This window comes from Heterodontus francisci, chromosome 25 (assembly GCF_036365525.1).
Source record: "Heterodontus francisci isolate sHetFra1 chromosome 25, sHetFra1.hap1, whole genome shotgun sequence".
Taxonomy (NCBI): domain Eukaryota; kingdom Metazoa; phylum Chordata; class Chondrichthyes; order Heterodontiformes; family Heterodontidae; genus Heterodontus; species Heterodontus francisci.
The window spans coordinates 34,370,164-34,387,585 of NC_090395.1; the positions used below are offsets into that span (position 1 = coordinate 34,370,164).

General features: G+C 42.3%; 1 protein-coding gene across 7 annotated transcripts in view; it reads left to right on the top strand.

Annotated features, from left to right (window-relative positions):
- Nucleotides 1-17,422, top strand: part of pacsin1b (protein kinase C and casein kinase substrate in neurons 1b) — a 447,488-nt gene that overhangs the window by 400,289 nt on the left and 29,777 nt on the right. For all 7 annotated transcript variants that reach the window (XM_068057059.1, XM_068057058.1, XM_068057060.1 and 4 more), the window contains one exon: nt 12,505-12,625. In XM_068057059.1, coding sequence (XP_067913160.1) covers nt 12,505-12,625 — 121 coding nt within the window. The remainder of the gene's footprint in view (nt 1-12,504; nt 12,626-17,422) is intronic.

Sequence of the window (17,422 nt, forward strand, 5' to 3'; positions counted from 1 at the left end):
GAGCTCTGCTTTTGGCTGAGATTCCAATGCTCTAGGTGCTGAGCAGTCATGGAACAGATCATCATTTTAAGAGGAGTTGGCAGTTCTAAATGAAAGATTAATAATTATTTACAGCAATACTTCTGTAGAGGTTACTTTGAAAAAGGCTTTGAATTGCAAAGTTACAGTAGATGTTTAGAAAAATTGTTTACAGCAGTGCCTTACAGTGAAGTTATTCAAATGTATGAACTACCTATCCCCACACACACTTTACCAACAGGAAAACCTCTTCCAAATCAACTCAAAACCACAAAGCTATTTAAAACCAAGTACCATTTAGCAAATTGTGCCATGGAGCAGAGTTGTTGTACGAGCTGGTACTTTCTTCAGATGAGGCAGGCAGCACCGTTGAATGGGATGGGTAGGGGACACCAGCCAAAAATTAATCAAAATAATGAAACCTGATAACAGGTGACAAGTAGTTTGTTTCTTAACACCTTTGACTACCAGAACTATGAAATTTACAATGTTTGCTACTGTAACTTTTACATATTTCTAATTCACAACATTTTCAAAACTTTTACAGCCTTTTTGTTTTAAATTTACATTCAAATATGTTTCTAATCACTGCTTAAGGATTTTAAAGATTAGTATTAGCAGCCAAACGGCATACCGACTTAATTGTGACCATTGTGTCATGGTGTGGGAGGCTCTTGGGTTGTTAAGGAAGAGGGAGAAGCAACAGGAGAGACTCTGGTATATCTCTGAGCAACAGGTTATAGAACTGATTTGACGGGGGCATTTATATCCATTCAGACCAGCTATGGTTTGTGCCTTGAAGAGAGCATAAAATGATTTCAAAAAGAAAAATGTGGGAAGGAAGCGAAAGGCAGAGGAACTATTTCAGTTTGCATTTTCATGAACTCTTTTTTTTTTTCCCCCTGTTTTTCTTCCCCTCCTCTTTTGAAGCTGCTGACTAATGATGGAGTACAAATCCATAAGGGTCAGTACCCTCCTATACCTCACGCAGAAGGGGCGCACAGATACTGAATGACTGTTTGAATATGTGAGGCATCACAGTCCCAAGTTTGATTCGGTTCTCATCTTAATGTCGACACACACATGATCATCTGGTATACCATTTCTTTTATTCTTCCCTCTCGCAAAAAACCTGTTCGCATGCACTGAGGTAAATTGAGATGCTCTTACTATCATAGAGTCATAGAGTTTTACAGCACAGAAAAAGGCCCTTCGGCCCAATGCACCTGCGCCGACCCATCAAGCACCCGTCCTAATTAAACCCATTTCCCCGCACTTGGCCCATAGCCTTGTATGTTATGGCGTTTCATGTGCTCATTTAAATACTTCTTGAATGTCGTGAGTATTCCTGCCTCTACCACCCCTTCAGGCAGTGTGTTCCAGGTTCCAACCACCCTCTGGGTGAAAAAATTCTTCCTCAACTCCCCTCTAAACCTCCTTAAATCTGTGCCCCCTAGTTATTGACCTCTCCGCTAAGGGAAAAAGTTTCTTCCTATCTATCCTATCAGTGCCCCTCATAATTTTGTATACCTCAATCAGGACCCCCCTCAGCCTTCTCCGCTCCAAGGAAAACAACCCCAGCCTATCCAGTCTGTCTTCATAGCTGAAATGCTCCAGCCCAGGCAACATCCTGGTGAATCTCCTCTGCACCCTCTCCACTGCAATCACATCCTTCCTATAGTGTTGCGACCAGAACTGTACACAGTACTCCAGCTGCGGCCTAACTAACGTTTTATACAGCCACATCATAACCTCCCGGCTCTTGTACTCTATGCCTCGGCCAATAAAGGCAAGTATCCCGTATGCCTTCCTAACCACCATATCTACCTGTGCTACTGCCTTCAGTGATCGATGGACAAGCACCCCAAGGTTCCTCTGACCCTCTGTACTCCCTAGGGTCCTACTATCCATTGTGTATTCCCGTGCCTTGTTAGACCTCCCAAAGTGCATCACCTCACACTTCTCAGGATTAAACTCCATTTGCCACTGCTCCGCCCATCTTACCAGCCCATCTATATCGTCCTATAGTCTAAGGCTTTCCTCCTCACTATTTACGACACCACCAGTTTTCGTGTCACTTGCGAACTCACTAATCATACCTCCTGTATTCACGTCTAAATCATTAATGTACACTACAAACAGTAAAGATCCCAGCACTGATCCCTGTGGTACACCACTGGTCACAGGCTTCCAATCGCAAAAACAACCCTCTACCATCACCCTCTGCCTCCTTCCACTGAGCCAATTTTGAACCCAATTTGCCAAATTACCCTGGATCCCATGGGCTTTTACTTTCTTAACCAATTTCCCGTGCGGGACCTTATCAAAAGCCTTACTGAAGTCCTTCTAGACTACATCAACTGCTTTACCCTCATCTACACCTCTAGTCACCTCCTTGAAAAATTCAATCAAGTTTGTTAGACACGATCTCCCCCTGACAAAGCCATGCTGACTATCCCTGATTAATCCCTGCCTCTCCAAGTGGAGATTAATCCTGTCCCTCAGAATTTTTTCCAATAATTTCCCTACCACTGATGTTTAGCTCAACGGGCTGTAATTTTTGGTTTATCCCTGCTACCCTTCTTGAATAATGGTATCACATTTGCTGTCCTCCAATCCTCTGGTACCTCTCCTGCGGCCCGAGAGGATCTGAAAATTTGTATCAGAGCCCCCGCTATCTCCTCCCTTGCCTCACATAACAGCCTGGGATACATTTCATCTGGGCCTGGGGATTTATCCACCTTTAAGCCCGCTAATACAGCTAATACATCCTCGTTTTCAATGCTAAGTTGATCAAGTACATCACAATCCCCTTCCCTGATCGCTACACCTACATCGTCCCTCTCCATAGCGAACACAGATAAAAAGTAATTGTTCAAAACCTCACCTATGTCCTCCTGCTCCACACACATTTGCCTCTTTGATCCCTAATGGGCCCGATTATTTCCCTGGTTATCCTCTTGCCCCTAACATATAAAACACCTTGGGATTTTCCTTTATCTTGTCTGCCAGTGATTTTTCATGCCCCCTCTTTGCTCTCCTAATTACTTTTTTAAGTACTCTCCTACACTTTCTATACTCCTTTAGGGCCTCCACTGTTTTCAGCACTCTGAATCTGCCATAAGCCTCCTTTTTTTCCCTTATCCAATCCTCTATATCCCTTGACATCCAGGGTTCCCTTGACCTGTTGGTCTTACTCTTCACCTTTACAGGAACATGCTGCACCTGAACCCTCACAATTTCCCTTCTAAAAGACTCCCACTGGTCTGATGTAGACTTTCCTATGAGAAGCTGCTCCCAGTTCACTTTGGCCCAATCCTGTTTTATCATATTGAAATCTGCCTTCCCCCAATTCAGTACTCTTATTTCCGGTTCATTTCCGATACAACCTTAAATCTTAAGAGTTATGGTCACTATCCCTGAAATGCTCCCCCACTGCCTTTTCTACCACTTGTCCGGCTTCGTTCCCTAGGATTAAGTCCAGTACCGCCCCTCCTCTTGTAGGACTCTCTCCGTGCTGGCTCAAAAAGTTGTCCTGATTGCATTTGAAAAATTCCGCCCCTTTAAGCTTTTTGCAGTGATACTATCCCCTCTAATATAGGGGAAGTTGAAATCCCCTACTATTATTACCGTATTGTTATTGTACTTCTCTGAGATTTGTCTACGTATCTGCTCCTCTACTACTGCCTGACTGTTTGGAGGCCTGTAGTATACTCCCAGCCAAGTAATAGCCCCGTTTATTTTTTTAAGTTCTACTCATATGGCCTCATTAGTGGAACCTTCTAAGATATCATCCCTCCTTACTGCACTAATAGTCTCTTTAATCAACAGTGCAATGCCACCTCCTCTTCTATCCCCTCCCTTATCACGTCTGAAGATTCTATACCCTGGGAAATTAAGCTGCCAGTCCTGCCCTTTCCTCAACCTTGTCTCAGTAATAGCAATAATATCATATTCTCATGTGTTAATCAACGCCCTCAATTCATCTGCCATACTAGTAAGACTCATTGCATTAAAATAGTTACAATCCAGCCTTGCATTATTTGCATGAGCCTTAAAGGTCTACATTTACTCTGTCCTCCGGACTGACTTAGCTTCACATTTATATTTGATTGTACATCACCCCCTACTGTGCTTCCAATCTGTATCCCATCCCCCTGCCAAATTAGTTTGACCCCCCCCCAACAGCACTAGCAAACCTCCCAGCAAGGATGCTGGTCCCGTTCTGGTTCAGGTGCAACCCGTCCATCTTATACAGATCCCACCTTTGCCAGAAACAGGCCCAGTGATCCAAGAATCTAAAGCCCTCCCTCCTGCACCATCTCCCCAACCATGCATTCATCTGCTCTAACCTCCTATTCATGTACTCACTAGCCCGTGGCACTGGAAGAAACCCAGAGATTACAACCTCTGAGGTCCTACTTTATAATCTGCTGCCTAGCTCCCTAAATTCTTTTTGCAGGACCTCATCCCTCTTTCCACCTATGTCATTGGTACCAGTGTGGACCACGACCTCCGGCTCTGCGCCCTCACCCTCCAGAATACTTTGTAGCCAGTCATGACTCTCGGTGCATTCTCCAGAGTAACCCTCTCCCCCCATCGATACTCAGAACTGAATACCGGTTAGAAAGTGGGATGTCCTCTGGGGACTCCTACACTACCTGCCCTGACTTCTTTGTCCGTCCGGAAGCCACCCAGTCACCCACCGACTGTGCTCGCCTAGGCTTGACTACCTCCTGAAACGTGCCATCCACGTAGTCCTCCATCTCGCGGATGCGCCACAGTGACTCCAGCCGCTGCTCGAGCTCCGAAACCCGAAGCTCAAGCTTCCTAAACCCGAAGCTCAGGCTTCTGCAACCAGAGACACTTTCTGCAGATATGTTCACCAAGGTCACATGACACTTCCACGACTTCCCACAATGCACAGGAGGTACATTCCGCTTCGCCAAGCTGACCTGCCATTACTTACCTTTACAATGAGGAAAAAAAACTTGCTAGTGTAATAACTTACCAGCTATTTACAATCAACTTTTATCCCCTGTACCTTTGAGGCTGAGAAAGAAAAAGACCAAAGAGCACCTTCCACCGCCACCAGCCAACGAAAATACCCACATTTAACTTACAGCCTTATTCCATGCAAACAGTACTAGTATAGCCAGTAAATACTAAAAAATTTACAGGTAGCTATCCTAGGGCATTAATTTAAAAGGAACCTTTTTTCCAATTCCAATCAATCACAGTTATCCCCAGGCAATAACAGCTGCTGCCCACCAATCAATCAGTGCCCCGAATTTCAGTGATGTCACTATTCCCTTTTTTTGTTACTAAATCCAAACCGAGCGCGCGCAGCAACAGCCAGAGAGCCTGCCGCTGCTCCGGATGTCAGGTAGGTGAAGGGCCTTGAGCCCCGCTCTTTATAGGTTTTCAGCCCTGTTCCTTTCAGGTCTGCCGCTGCCCAGGACGTCAGGTAGGTGAAGGGCCTTGAGCCCTATCATTCTAGTTGAGATCAGCTAACTAAATGCAATTAAGAGATTTAACCCAAGAGTCCTTCAAGTTCTATGTGGCTAAGTTTCACAATGGTGAGCTCATTTACCCACTGACCACTGGGAACCTGACATGAAACCACAATTTGAAGTTATGGTTTCAAAATGCTTCATTATGTGCAGTTTGCAAAATATAAGGAAAGCTAGCAATACCGTAACCTTATTAAGAAGGACAGTAAAGATTTTGGATAGTCCTGGTGGCTGTATAAGGTGGGAGCATGATGATTTGAATTGGGAACACTAACACTGTAATCACATTGACATAATTTTGGGGGTTTTGTGCTAGATGTCCTTTAAGGTTCAATGTCATTGGCCATTATGTAAGAGGACCTCTTATCCCCTGTGATCAAATATGTACCTTATATTACCAGAGGATAACATGACCCAGGGATCATAACAGAGAACCATGTAAACATCTGCTGAAATATTTTATGTGATACCACATTCATCTCTGTTTACAAAAGGCAGACTGAAAAGTAGTCTGTTGAGCCAAGCACAGCTTTAAACTAATAACTGATTTATTTACATAAAATACATGAATGGTTTTCACAGTGACAGCACGCAACATCCTACACTCCTTAGTTATGGCAAAAATAATAACAAATGTAACTTACTCCATGAATGTAAATTTATTTTATTTCTAGCTAAGCTACTCAAGGCTATCTGATCCAGACTTCCTATAGATGGTTGGACACAGCCAACCTGTTCTGTATGTGAGAAAGAGATAAATTGATTGATCTGACCAGTGCATTAAGTTTAAGATCACTGCTTTGGCCCACAGAGCTGCACAAGTTCCTATCCCTTGATACATGAGCACCAGGCTCCCAAATATCTACACTTAGCCAAATTCCCAACTGTGAAACTGGAACAAAACAAGGCTAGATTGAGGGATGAATAGTGGCCAGGACATTGGGGATAACCCCCTTTACTATTCCTTGAAATCGTGTCATGGGATCTTTTGCGTCCACCTGACGGGACTGACCAGCCCAGCCACCAAAATAGACGAAAGTTGAGCTCTGACAAAGATTTGCTGCAGTGTCTTAGTCATCTTTCATGTGTATCTGCCTATTTCAGTGTGTACTGAATGGCAGAATGTACACTAGTAGAGACTCGAATCTTTCCGAACCATGTTATCATATTCATTTACCTGTACCCTGTGCTGTCACTCTGTGGCCAACTGCTTAAAGCTATTGGGTCAGTGCTACTGATAGATAACTGGAATGACAGCAACAGACTGCAATAACACAAATGCTGCATAAATAGTCTGCTGATTGGAGCTCATGACATTGTGAGATAATTTGAAGAAACATTTCTGCTAATGTTTAAAAACAATGTCTTTACAATAAAATGACATCGGTAATTTTAAATTCCGGAACTAAGTAAAAGTTAACTTAGGATAATTTATGTTTGTTACGACCAAGTGAGAAAGGGCTCAGCCTTCGCTGAGTTTAATTTTTAAAACACCGTGTTTTTAGCTTTCCCTCAGTGAATCCTGATTCACTGCTCTACAATTGTAAGGCAAAGAAATCAACCAGACCGGTTTTCTTAGATTTAAACAAGAAAGGTGGAAGTCTCTCATTCTGTTAAAAAGACTACAAATACGCGACATGACCATGCGCGATGAACACACATGCAGATAGAGACAGAAAAGTAGAAAGAATAAAGGGGAAAAGTTTGAAGCAATAGCTGGGGTTTATTTACAGTCCTTCGAATTTGATGTAGACTCTTTGATTGCAGTTAAATCTTGATGTTTCGTTGGGGCCCAGTGGACGCTTTCAAACTTGTTTCGATGTAGGAGTCTTCTGTCTTGGTGTTTAAGTGTCTTCAGTGGATCTGGAAATTTATGTGAGAGATAGAGAGAGCCAAGCAGGAGATAGGCTCTTTCTTCAAGTTCAGTTGCAGTCTGACCCAAACTGTTCAGTGAGCAGTTCAAAACCAAACCTGGGCCAGCAAGTTAGTCATGTGTCTAGTTGTTTTTTTTTAACCAACTCCACTGTGTTTTTGTGGATTCCTTTCATCTTAGCAGGCACCTGCGGTGGGGGGGTTGTTCCACATTCAGTGTCTGGTGATCAAAATCCATTTGGGTTAATTGGATCAGGGAGCCATTCTATTGTCTCTCCAGGCAACTGTCTCTTATTATGCAAATCTTTTTCAGCGACTGCTGATTTCTTTAAACAATTCATCAGGAGGTTTAGAGGGGATTTGAGGAAAAAACTAGGTGCTTGATGGCTGGCACGGACACGATGGGCTGAAGGGCCTGTTTCTGTGCTGTATAACTCTATGACTAAATTTAATGTTCCATATAAAATTAATATGCCTCATTCTTGGCAGGTGGGGTCTTCATGACAGTTGCTGTGTGTTGGGTATAAGATGCAATTCTTAAACCTTGCAGACTTATTTCTGATGTATGGTTTATTCAGACTCAGAAAAAACTTGCGTGCAGAGATAATGGGCTGGATTTTAGCTTTGCTATATGTTGGGCAGGGTGTGGGGGAGTGGTCAAGTAGTGTGCAGGAAACCCTGAAGTAAATGCAATGCATCTGTTAGTGGCTTTTTAACCCAGCCACTGCATTACCATAATACTTTTGGGCTTTGTGACCAATTGTGATGACGACTCACATGAATCAGTTTCAACTCTGGTATTTAAAGGGATGTTGCAAACAAGGAATTTGTTGGATTTTGGAATTGGGCACAGAACAGAAAAAATTGACAGAATGGAGTGTGCACGTTCAAAGGCAACACCACATTTTAATGACGCCTCTCTAAATGTGATGCTGGTGCTGTACAAGACGCGCAGGTACATACTATTCTCGATTGATGGGTGGAAGAAGCCTGCCAGTGAACCAAAGAAAATGCGGCTGGAGGTTGCCCATGAGGTCAGCGGCAGGAGTATGATTCCATGCTCGTGGATTCAATATCAAAGCGGTTCAATCACCTAATCGGGATGGGAACAGTGAGTACAGTACTTTCAACAACATCCTGATGTGTGCATCATGTCAGTCTGGCAAAAAAGATTTTTGAGATTCAAAATTACTTCAAATTAGACAGCCAGTCTGAAGCAGAGCAAGTTAACACATTGCTGTATTCCATCAGAGCAATAGCAGATGGTATTGCAAGACAAGGCAGGAATGAGACATCAAACAAATTTGATGACTTTTAAAAGCCTTTGATAGCTATTTTAACCTCAGGTGCAATAAGATTCTGAAAAGGGAAAAATTTAACAGAAGGGTCCAGAAACCAGGCGAAACAGTTGATGCTTTTATTAATTAACTTTACAGACTAGCTGAAGGATGCGAATATTTAGACCTAAAAGCAGAATTACTAAGAGACCGCATTGTAATAGGTATTGCTGATGAATCATGGTCAGGTATATTGCAGTCTAAGGAAGACCTCACCCTAGACAAAGCAATTCAATCTCCTTTGGAAAAGGAATCAGAAGACTTCCTTGATGATATGAATAACCCTAATCATGCATTTTGGACTGCAGATATATACATCAACGGACATATCACCAATTTTAACTTAGACACTGGAGCTGGTGATTCGCAGAATATGGACTCAGTCGTCTATCTGGTAGCCAGGAATATCAAAAGATATAGAAGAAATGATTTTAAATTGCCAGGTATGAACAGTGCACAGACCAGACCAGAAGGTTATTAATGACCTTTACAGACTAGCTGAAGGATGCAAATATGGAGACCTAAAAGCAGAATTAATAAGAGACTGCATTTTATACCGACCCAATTTCCAACCTGACTGTAGGAACATTTGGGGATGGATCTATTTATATTTAATGGAAAATCCTACCTGATTATCATCGACTACTTTTCAAGGTGGATTTAGGTCAAACGTTTGTACACAACGACAACTGAGACAGTCAGTCGAATGTTACAGGAGATCTTTGCAACAGATAGTATACCTGACCAGATAGTTTCCAATAATGAATCACAATTTGCGAACAATTACTTTACGCACTTTGCAGAAAACTATGAATTTGTACATCTTGCAGGTTCCCCTAGATATCCACAATCTAATGGTGAAGCTGAGAGAGGAGTCAGAACTATCAAAGCACTGTTAAAGAAAAATCAACATTTTCAAACAGCACTCCTAAACTATAGATCTACTCCATTGCTATGTGGACTAGCACCGTCTGAACTGTTGGGAGAAAACTTAAAACACAACTTGCTATCCTACCTAAAAAGTTACTTTCAGGGCTAAAAATCCTAGATTATCAGAGTTCAAAACCGAGAAAAGTCTTAATGAAAGCAACAAGCTTATAATTATAACAGGAGATATCGTACCAGTAACCTATCGAAGTTGATGGAAGGAGGAAAGGTATGGGTATGAGACCAAGATAGAGAAGGAGTAATCATCCAGAGAGATGAGAATCAACAGAGATTTTATTTAGTACGTACTTCAGAAGGTTATATGAGAAGAAACTGGAGAAATCTTTCTTCTAGTCATCAAAGATGTCAATCAGTCACACATTTGGACGAACCAGATGTTCAACCTGAAATTCAGAAAGCACCGAATATTACAAACCTCAATGAAAGCCATCCAAGTAAAGAAACAAGAGTTCAGAGAAAGATTGCTGATCTCCTGAGTCTGCCAACACTATCAGGGAGAGTTGTGAAGCCTCCAGACAGATTGAATCTGTGATGTCAGAGACTTGGGGGGAGATGGGGTATTATGTAAAAATAAAAACAAATGAAAGTATATATGGATAAAGACTTGGGAGGGAGCAGGGGGGAGATGTAGTATAAGGGTTTGAAAGGGTTAATGTTTGAGGAATGCCTCCCACCATGATGATGTAAGAGAGAAGCAGCATGCCTTCAGAGAAGTCACAGACTCATGTAAAGCTGCATATAGTTAAAATCACTGAAGACTAAGTAATCTCCGCTAGCTAGACTAACCAAATATACAAATGGTGGCAGACTAACCAGACACTCAACAGTCTTGTTCCAGAGATTGCAAATGTTACCATCACCTGATGAGAGACCCTGAGCCTCCTGAGATACTGGTGTTCCAACATGTCGAGGAAGTTTATTCTCTGCCTGTACACCCTATGTGGGACAGAAATGGCCTCCTGCAAGCTGCAGATCTGTGAGGAGCAGGCAGTTGCTGCACCTGCTGGTCATCTGAGGTCCAAAGTAAAACAGCATAAGTGGCACTCATGCTGCTGTGATAGATCAAAGCTCCAAAATGGTGATCAGATGTACAAACCTCAAGCTGTGAAAGTAACCTTTCAGCCAAGTACTATGAACAAAGACAGGAGAGATGCAATAGCATTTTGGACAAATTTTAGCTTATAGAGGGTGGAGATTGGAATTCAAGGAGAGTGTTAGCATAGTCTAGTTCGGAGGTGACTAACAGCAGAAGAGAAGCTGTGGTGAGGATGTGGGCAGGCAATGTTGCAAAGGTGGAAGTAAGCAGTTTTGGTAATGGACAGGGTATGGGATTTGTATGTACAATAAATAGGACATTGAGTGTAATGGCCCTAAAATCTTCTCCATCAACCTAGCCCCAGTGGTTTAAAAGGAGTTTAATTCTTGCAGAGAGAAATTGCTGAACAAAATTAAATTAAGTGCCTTTGTCACATATTATCAACTGTTGGAGCATGGATGTACCTTTTTGTTTCCCTAGCATGGTCCTTCACTACGGCTGTTTTGCTGGGGACAGGATAGATGTTTTTCTCAGAAGGAAAAATCTTTAACGTAATCCCAAGTTGCTTGTATGCCTCTTAGTGGCTGCCTCGGGCATTTAATGACCCCTGGGCATGCGTGTGTTGCAGTTTCTGAAAGTGGGTGGTAATAAATCATGTATTACAGGGAGAAAAATAACTTTTAAAAAATAATGGCCTAACTTTGTAGTAGTAATGAGGGTGACACTGTCGGCATTCGCCCTCATTCCTCCTCTGAAACTGACAGCAATTTCTGGAGTCTGCACATGCGCAGTTAAATGAAGAATATAGATGAGCCAGGTTGTGCAGGAAAATCCCTGGTAAACCAATTAACATTAAGACCAATGCAGAAACACATGACAATATTATTCGTGGGATATTAGCTAGTGCTGTTCGGAAATAAATATTTTGCCTAGTAGAGAATTTTAATGATCCTGCATTGGCATTATGTTACAGTGTCATAAACTAACTTGTTCTCTCTTAGGATCTCTCTAAATCTTTCTTCTTTATGTAAACTGCTGGCTTTTCTGAAATCTCTTCCAGTCCTGAATTTGAGTGCGTACCCTCCAGTTATCTGACTCTGGTCTCCTTGCATCATTCTTCCTTGAGTCGACCTTCAATACTTCAACCATCTTGGCCCTGCACTCTTTGACAATCTCCTTGAGCCAGTCCTTTTTGCGACCCCATCACCTTCAAAGGCCGACTATAAAACATATCTCTCTGACCTCTTCTAGAATTGAAAAAAAAACCTAGCATTTATATTTACAGTTGGGCAGTCCCGAACCATTGTTTATTTACACTATCTTCCCTCTTGCTCTTGGTGTTCTATGCTATAAGCCGGTTCCTTCAGATTTCTCAAGTTTCAAAAATAAAGGTAAGTTAACTGGGGTAGCCCTGTGGGATTGCAGGCCATGGGAAGTGCAAGGATTTTCTTGTGTGACTATTAAATCTTGCAAGCCAGATACAATCCCATTTTTAGTATTTCTGCTAGAGGATGATGCTTCAACAGTGTAATTCTTAGAATTTTTTCTATTTTTCTCTTTTCTGCCCCCCACCCCTCCCCTCCCCCCATCCCCACAACATTCTATTGTGTTAACTATCAACCATCTATCAGACAGGGGAAATATTATTAAGCCGTGTGACTCCAACAGTTTAGAATGTGGGGGTAATGTGCAACACTGCAACTGGGGAATAGGTCAGCCCACTTTTAGTAGTGATTGTGTTGTGTTATTATTTACCATTTATCCATCCGTCCTCTTGTAGTTACACCAACATTTACCGAGAGCTGGAGCAAGTAATCCGGATAGCAGATGCACAGGAGGACCTAAAATTGTTCAACAGTACACATGGACCTGGAATGCCAATGAACTGGCCTCAGTTTGAGGTAATGTTTAGTCCTAATAATAGCACATATATAATTAAAACTACATTTTTGACTAAATATTACAGTGAACTTGAAGAGCTGTCTTACATATATTTGTGCATCATTGCTGAACCCTGCTCTGAGAAATGTTATGCTAATTTGTGGCAAAATAAAATGTGACAAAGTAAATTAGTAAAAGATTTTTGACAAAGTACAAATATTCAAAATTATATAAAACTGTACTGTCAGTTATGTTGATCAGTGACAGTATTGTCTAACATGAAAATATTTGGTCGCATCAGCTTGGCTCAATGGTAGCACTCATTTCTAAGTCGGAAGATTGTGCAGTCAAGTCCCACTCAAGGTCTTGGGTCAGCCGAAATTATGCACTCTATAGTACAAAACAGCACTGCATTGTTGGAGGTTCCACCTTTGGGATGAAATGTTAAATCAGCCTGCTCTGATAGATGAAAAATCCTATGGCACTACTCAGAAAGGCAGAGAACTAATCTATATCCCTCAACAAATACCACTAAAATAGATTAACTTGTCATTCATCTCATTACTTTTTGTGAGACCTTGCTTTGTGCAAAACAACGATGACCACATTTTAGAAATAATTAATTGGCTCTAAAGTACTTTGCGATGTCCTGAGCACATGAAAGGTGTTTTGTAAATACAAGTCCATTCTTTTTGATTTTGCAAGGTTAATGTATAGAGAAAGGAAATTTGGCATTGTTACAACCAAGGTGGGAGGAGTGCACTGTCTTTTCTAATTCCACTTCACCACAGATCACAACATATATTTAAATGTTTACCCAGTTACCGATGCAGTCAATCATATGCTCTACTCTTTATCCCAGAATAAACTACACCAACCAGCTTTCTTTAATAAACAACAAAATTATCAGTTTTTTATGAAACAAGACTTATCCAGTAGCGAAGCAAAGCATTAACTCACAGATTTAAATATGAAAGTTCCCTTTTAAATCCCACACACACAAATGCGCGCACGCACTGAAAAAAAATACAGAAATTCTCTCTGCAGAGGTCTATTACAAGAAAAAGACGAAAAAGAAAACTTTGGTCAAATACTTGCTAATTATTGAAGAATAAGAAAAGATATGGAAAGATGTCCGTTTTTCCTTTTGGTCTGGCGTCTGGATATACAGTGACAGGTCACTGGGATCTTTTCAGAAGTAGTTTGTTCTGGAGATGTCGAAAAATCGTGTGGGAGGCTTTCCAGGAGAAATGTGGCCTCAGGGGTTTCAGCCAGCACACTCGAATCACAGTGTTTTTCCAAAGATAGGAGAAAAGAGGAGCTGACACACTGGACTTAGAGTCATAGAGAGATACAGCACCGAAACAGGCTCTTCGGCCCACCGAGTCCGTGCCGACCATCAACCACCCATTTATACTAATCCTACATTAATCCCATTTTCCCTCTCACATCCCCACCTTCCCTCAATCCTCCTACCACCTACCTACACTAGGGTCAATTTACCTATCAATCCGCAAGTCTTTGGCATATGGGAGGAAACTGGAGCACCCAGAGGAAACCCACGCAGTCACAGGGACAACTTGCAAACTCAGCACGGTTTGCTGAAGCTATGAGGCTACAGTGCTAACCACTGTGCCACTGTGACTTGTCAGAGTTTCTTAGAAAGGTGCAGGCAAAGATGAGCTGGGGGTGTCTTTTTCCTTGGCAGGTGAAACATCAACTGTCTTCAAAACAGTTCACACCCTAACTGAACTGAAAACAATCCAAACCCCAAACATAAAGTCAACTTCTTGACCTCCATAAACCTTGACATGTGGCTTATTTGTAAACATCTCCCCTTAGTCCAAGGTTCCTGTTATTTATTTATCTTAAGGCAGGTGATCTCCAGTAGAGGTGGTTTTAGTACTCTTTGATTCTTCCACTAAGTGTTTTCAGTCAAGTGTCCTTTCAATTACCCCAGTGAAAAAAATAAAGTCCAGAATTTCTTCAGGCTTTCAAATGAATCCATTTCCACAATTTAAATATGAGTCCTTAAAAACATTTTTTTAAAAAAGAATAGAAGCCTCTCATAACAGCACCTAAAAGGAACCTACAGACACTCCTCAATCATAATATCCCAACAGTTTCTTAAATGATTTCAGGGTTTTTGCGTTCACTATGCTACCACATTCCATGTGCTGATTTATCCTTTGTGTGTAGAACTTCATGACATCAGTTTTAAAACTTGCCTTTTACTGATTGGCATGTCCTTGTCTCATATTCTGTTGTCCTACTGTCACATTTTACTTTGAAGTAGTGTTTTGAATCTACTTTCTGGTAACATTTCATGGTATGTTCATAAACATACAACCATATTCTATATCCTAGACTGCCAGTGAGTTTATTTTTATTTTAATCATTCATGGCATATGGATATGGCTGGCAAGGCCAGAATTTATTGTCCATCCCTAATTGAGAAGGTGGTGGTGACCTGTCTTCAGTCAATGAGGTCCACCCACAGTGCTGTTTAAAAAGGGAGTTCCAGGATTTTGAACCAGTGACAGTGAAGGAATGGCAACACATTTCCAAGTCAGGATGGCATGTGACTTGGAGGGCAACTTGAGGTGCTGGTCATTCCATGCATATGCTGCTCGTCCTTCTTGGCGGTAGAGATCGAGGTTTGGAAGGTTCTGATGAAAAAGCCTTGGTGAGTTGCTGCAGTGCATCTTGTAGATGGTACACACTGTTGCCACTGTGTATCGGTGGTGGAAGGAATGAATTTAAGGCTATGGATAAAGTGCCAATCAAGTTGTTGCTTTGTCCTGGTTGATGTTGAACTTCTGGAGTGTCGTTGGAGCAGCACTCATCCAGGCAAGTGGAGAGTATTCCATCACACTGCCTTGTTGATGGTAGACAGGCTTTGGAGAATCAGGAGGTGAGTTACTCGCTGTAGAATTCCCAGCCTCTGTAGCTACAATATTTATGTGACTGTTGAGTTAAGTTTCTGGTCAATAGTAACCCCTAGGATATTGATAGTGGGGGATTCAGCAATGGTAGTATTGAATATCAAGGGTAGATGGTTAGATTCTCTCTTGTTGGAGATGGTCATTGCTTGGTACTTGTATGGCAAAAGAGTTACTTACCACTTATCAGCCCAAGCCTGAATGTTGTCCAGGTCTTGCAGCATATGGGCACAGACTGCTTCATTATCTGAGGATTTATGAAAGGCACTGAACGCTGTGCAATCATCAGCAAACGTATTCTGTTCTGACCTTATGATGGAGGAAAGGTCGTTGATGAAGCAGCTGAAGATGGTTGGGCCTAGGACACTTGCCCGAGGAGCTCCTGCACAATGTACTGCAGCTGAGATGATTTGCCTCTAACAACTACAATCATCGTCCTTTGTACTTAGTATGACTTCAGTCAGTGTAAAGTTTTCCCCCTGAATTCCCATTGACTTCAATTTTACTGGGCTCCTTGATGCCACAATCGTCAAATATTGATGTAAAAGGCAGTCACTCTCACCTCACTTCATGGAGAGCTGGCATGGACTCGATGGGCCAAATGGCCGCCTCCTCTGCCATAAATGATTCTATGACTCTATTGAATACTTATGAAATTCAGCTTTTTTTGTTCATGTTTGAACCTAGACTGTAATGAGGTCTGGACCCAAGTGGTCCTGGCGAAATCAAAACTGACCATTGGTGAGCAGGTTGTTGCTGAGTAAGTGTCACCTGATAGCACTGTCGACGGCACCTTCCATCACCTTGCTGTTGACTGAGAGTAGACTGATGAGGCGGTGATTGGCCAGATTAGATTTGTCCTGCATTTTGTTTGACTGGACATACCAGGCCAGTCTTCCACACTGTTGGATAGATGCCAGTGTTGTAGCTCCACTGGAACAGCTTGGCTAGTGGTGCGTCTAGTTTTGGTGCACAAGTCTTCACTACTGTTGGGATGTTGTCGGGGCCCATAGCCTTTGCTGTATCCAGTGTGCTCAGCTGTTTCTTGATATAATGTAGAGTAAACCAAATTGGCTGAAGATTGGCATCTGTGATGGAGACCTTAGGAGGAGGCTGAGATGGATCATTCACTTGGCACTTCTGGCTAAAGATGGTTGCCAACAATTTATTCAGCCTTGTCTTTTGCACTGGCATGCTGGGCTCTGCTGTCATTGAGGATGGTGATGTTTGTGGAGCTGTCTCTTCCAATGTTTAATTGTCACCACCATTCACAACTGGATATGGTGGAACTGCAGAGGTTTGATCTGATCTGTTGGTTGGAGGATTGCTTAGATCTGTCTGTGGCATGCTACTTCCAGTGTTTAGCATGCATGTAGTCCTGTGTTGTAGCTCACTTTTAGGTTCGCCTGTTACTGCCCTTGATATGCTCTCCTCCACTCCTCATTGAACCAAAGTTGGGCCCCTAACTTGATGGTAATGGTAATTTGAAGGACATGCTGAGCTATGAGGTTACAGATTGTGGTCGAATACAATTCTGCTGCTGATGGCCCACAGTGCCTCATGGAGCGAGAGCTGAGCGGGGCATAAAAAGCGGCAGAGAGAGCAGAGCACAGGCAAAGTTCAAAACGTGATGTCAGGAATAAAAAATGATGGCAGGAATAAAAAGTGATGGCACAGGGGAAGGAGCTGATTGGTGAGTAATTCTACTTTCTGCTTTCTAGTCTCCAGTTTATAATAAATAGTCTGTAAAGTAAAGTTAAGACATGGCAGGGCAGCTCGGCCGCATGGAATGCACAACCTGTGACGTGGGAAGTCGTGCACACTTCCTGTGGCCTGGACAACCACGTGCAGGAAATGTCACTAGCTGCACAAATT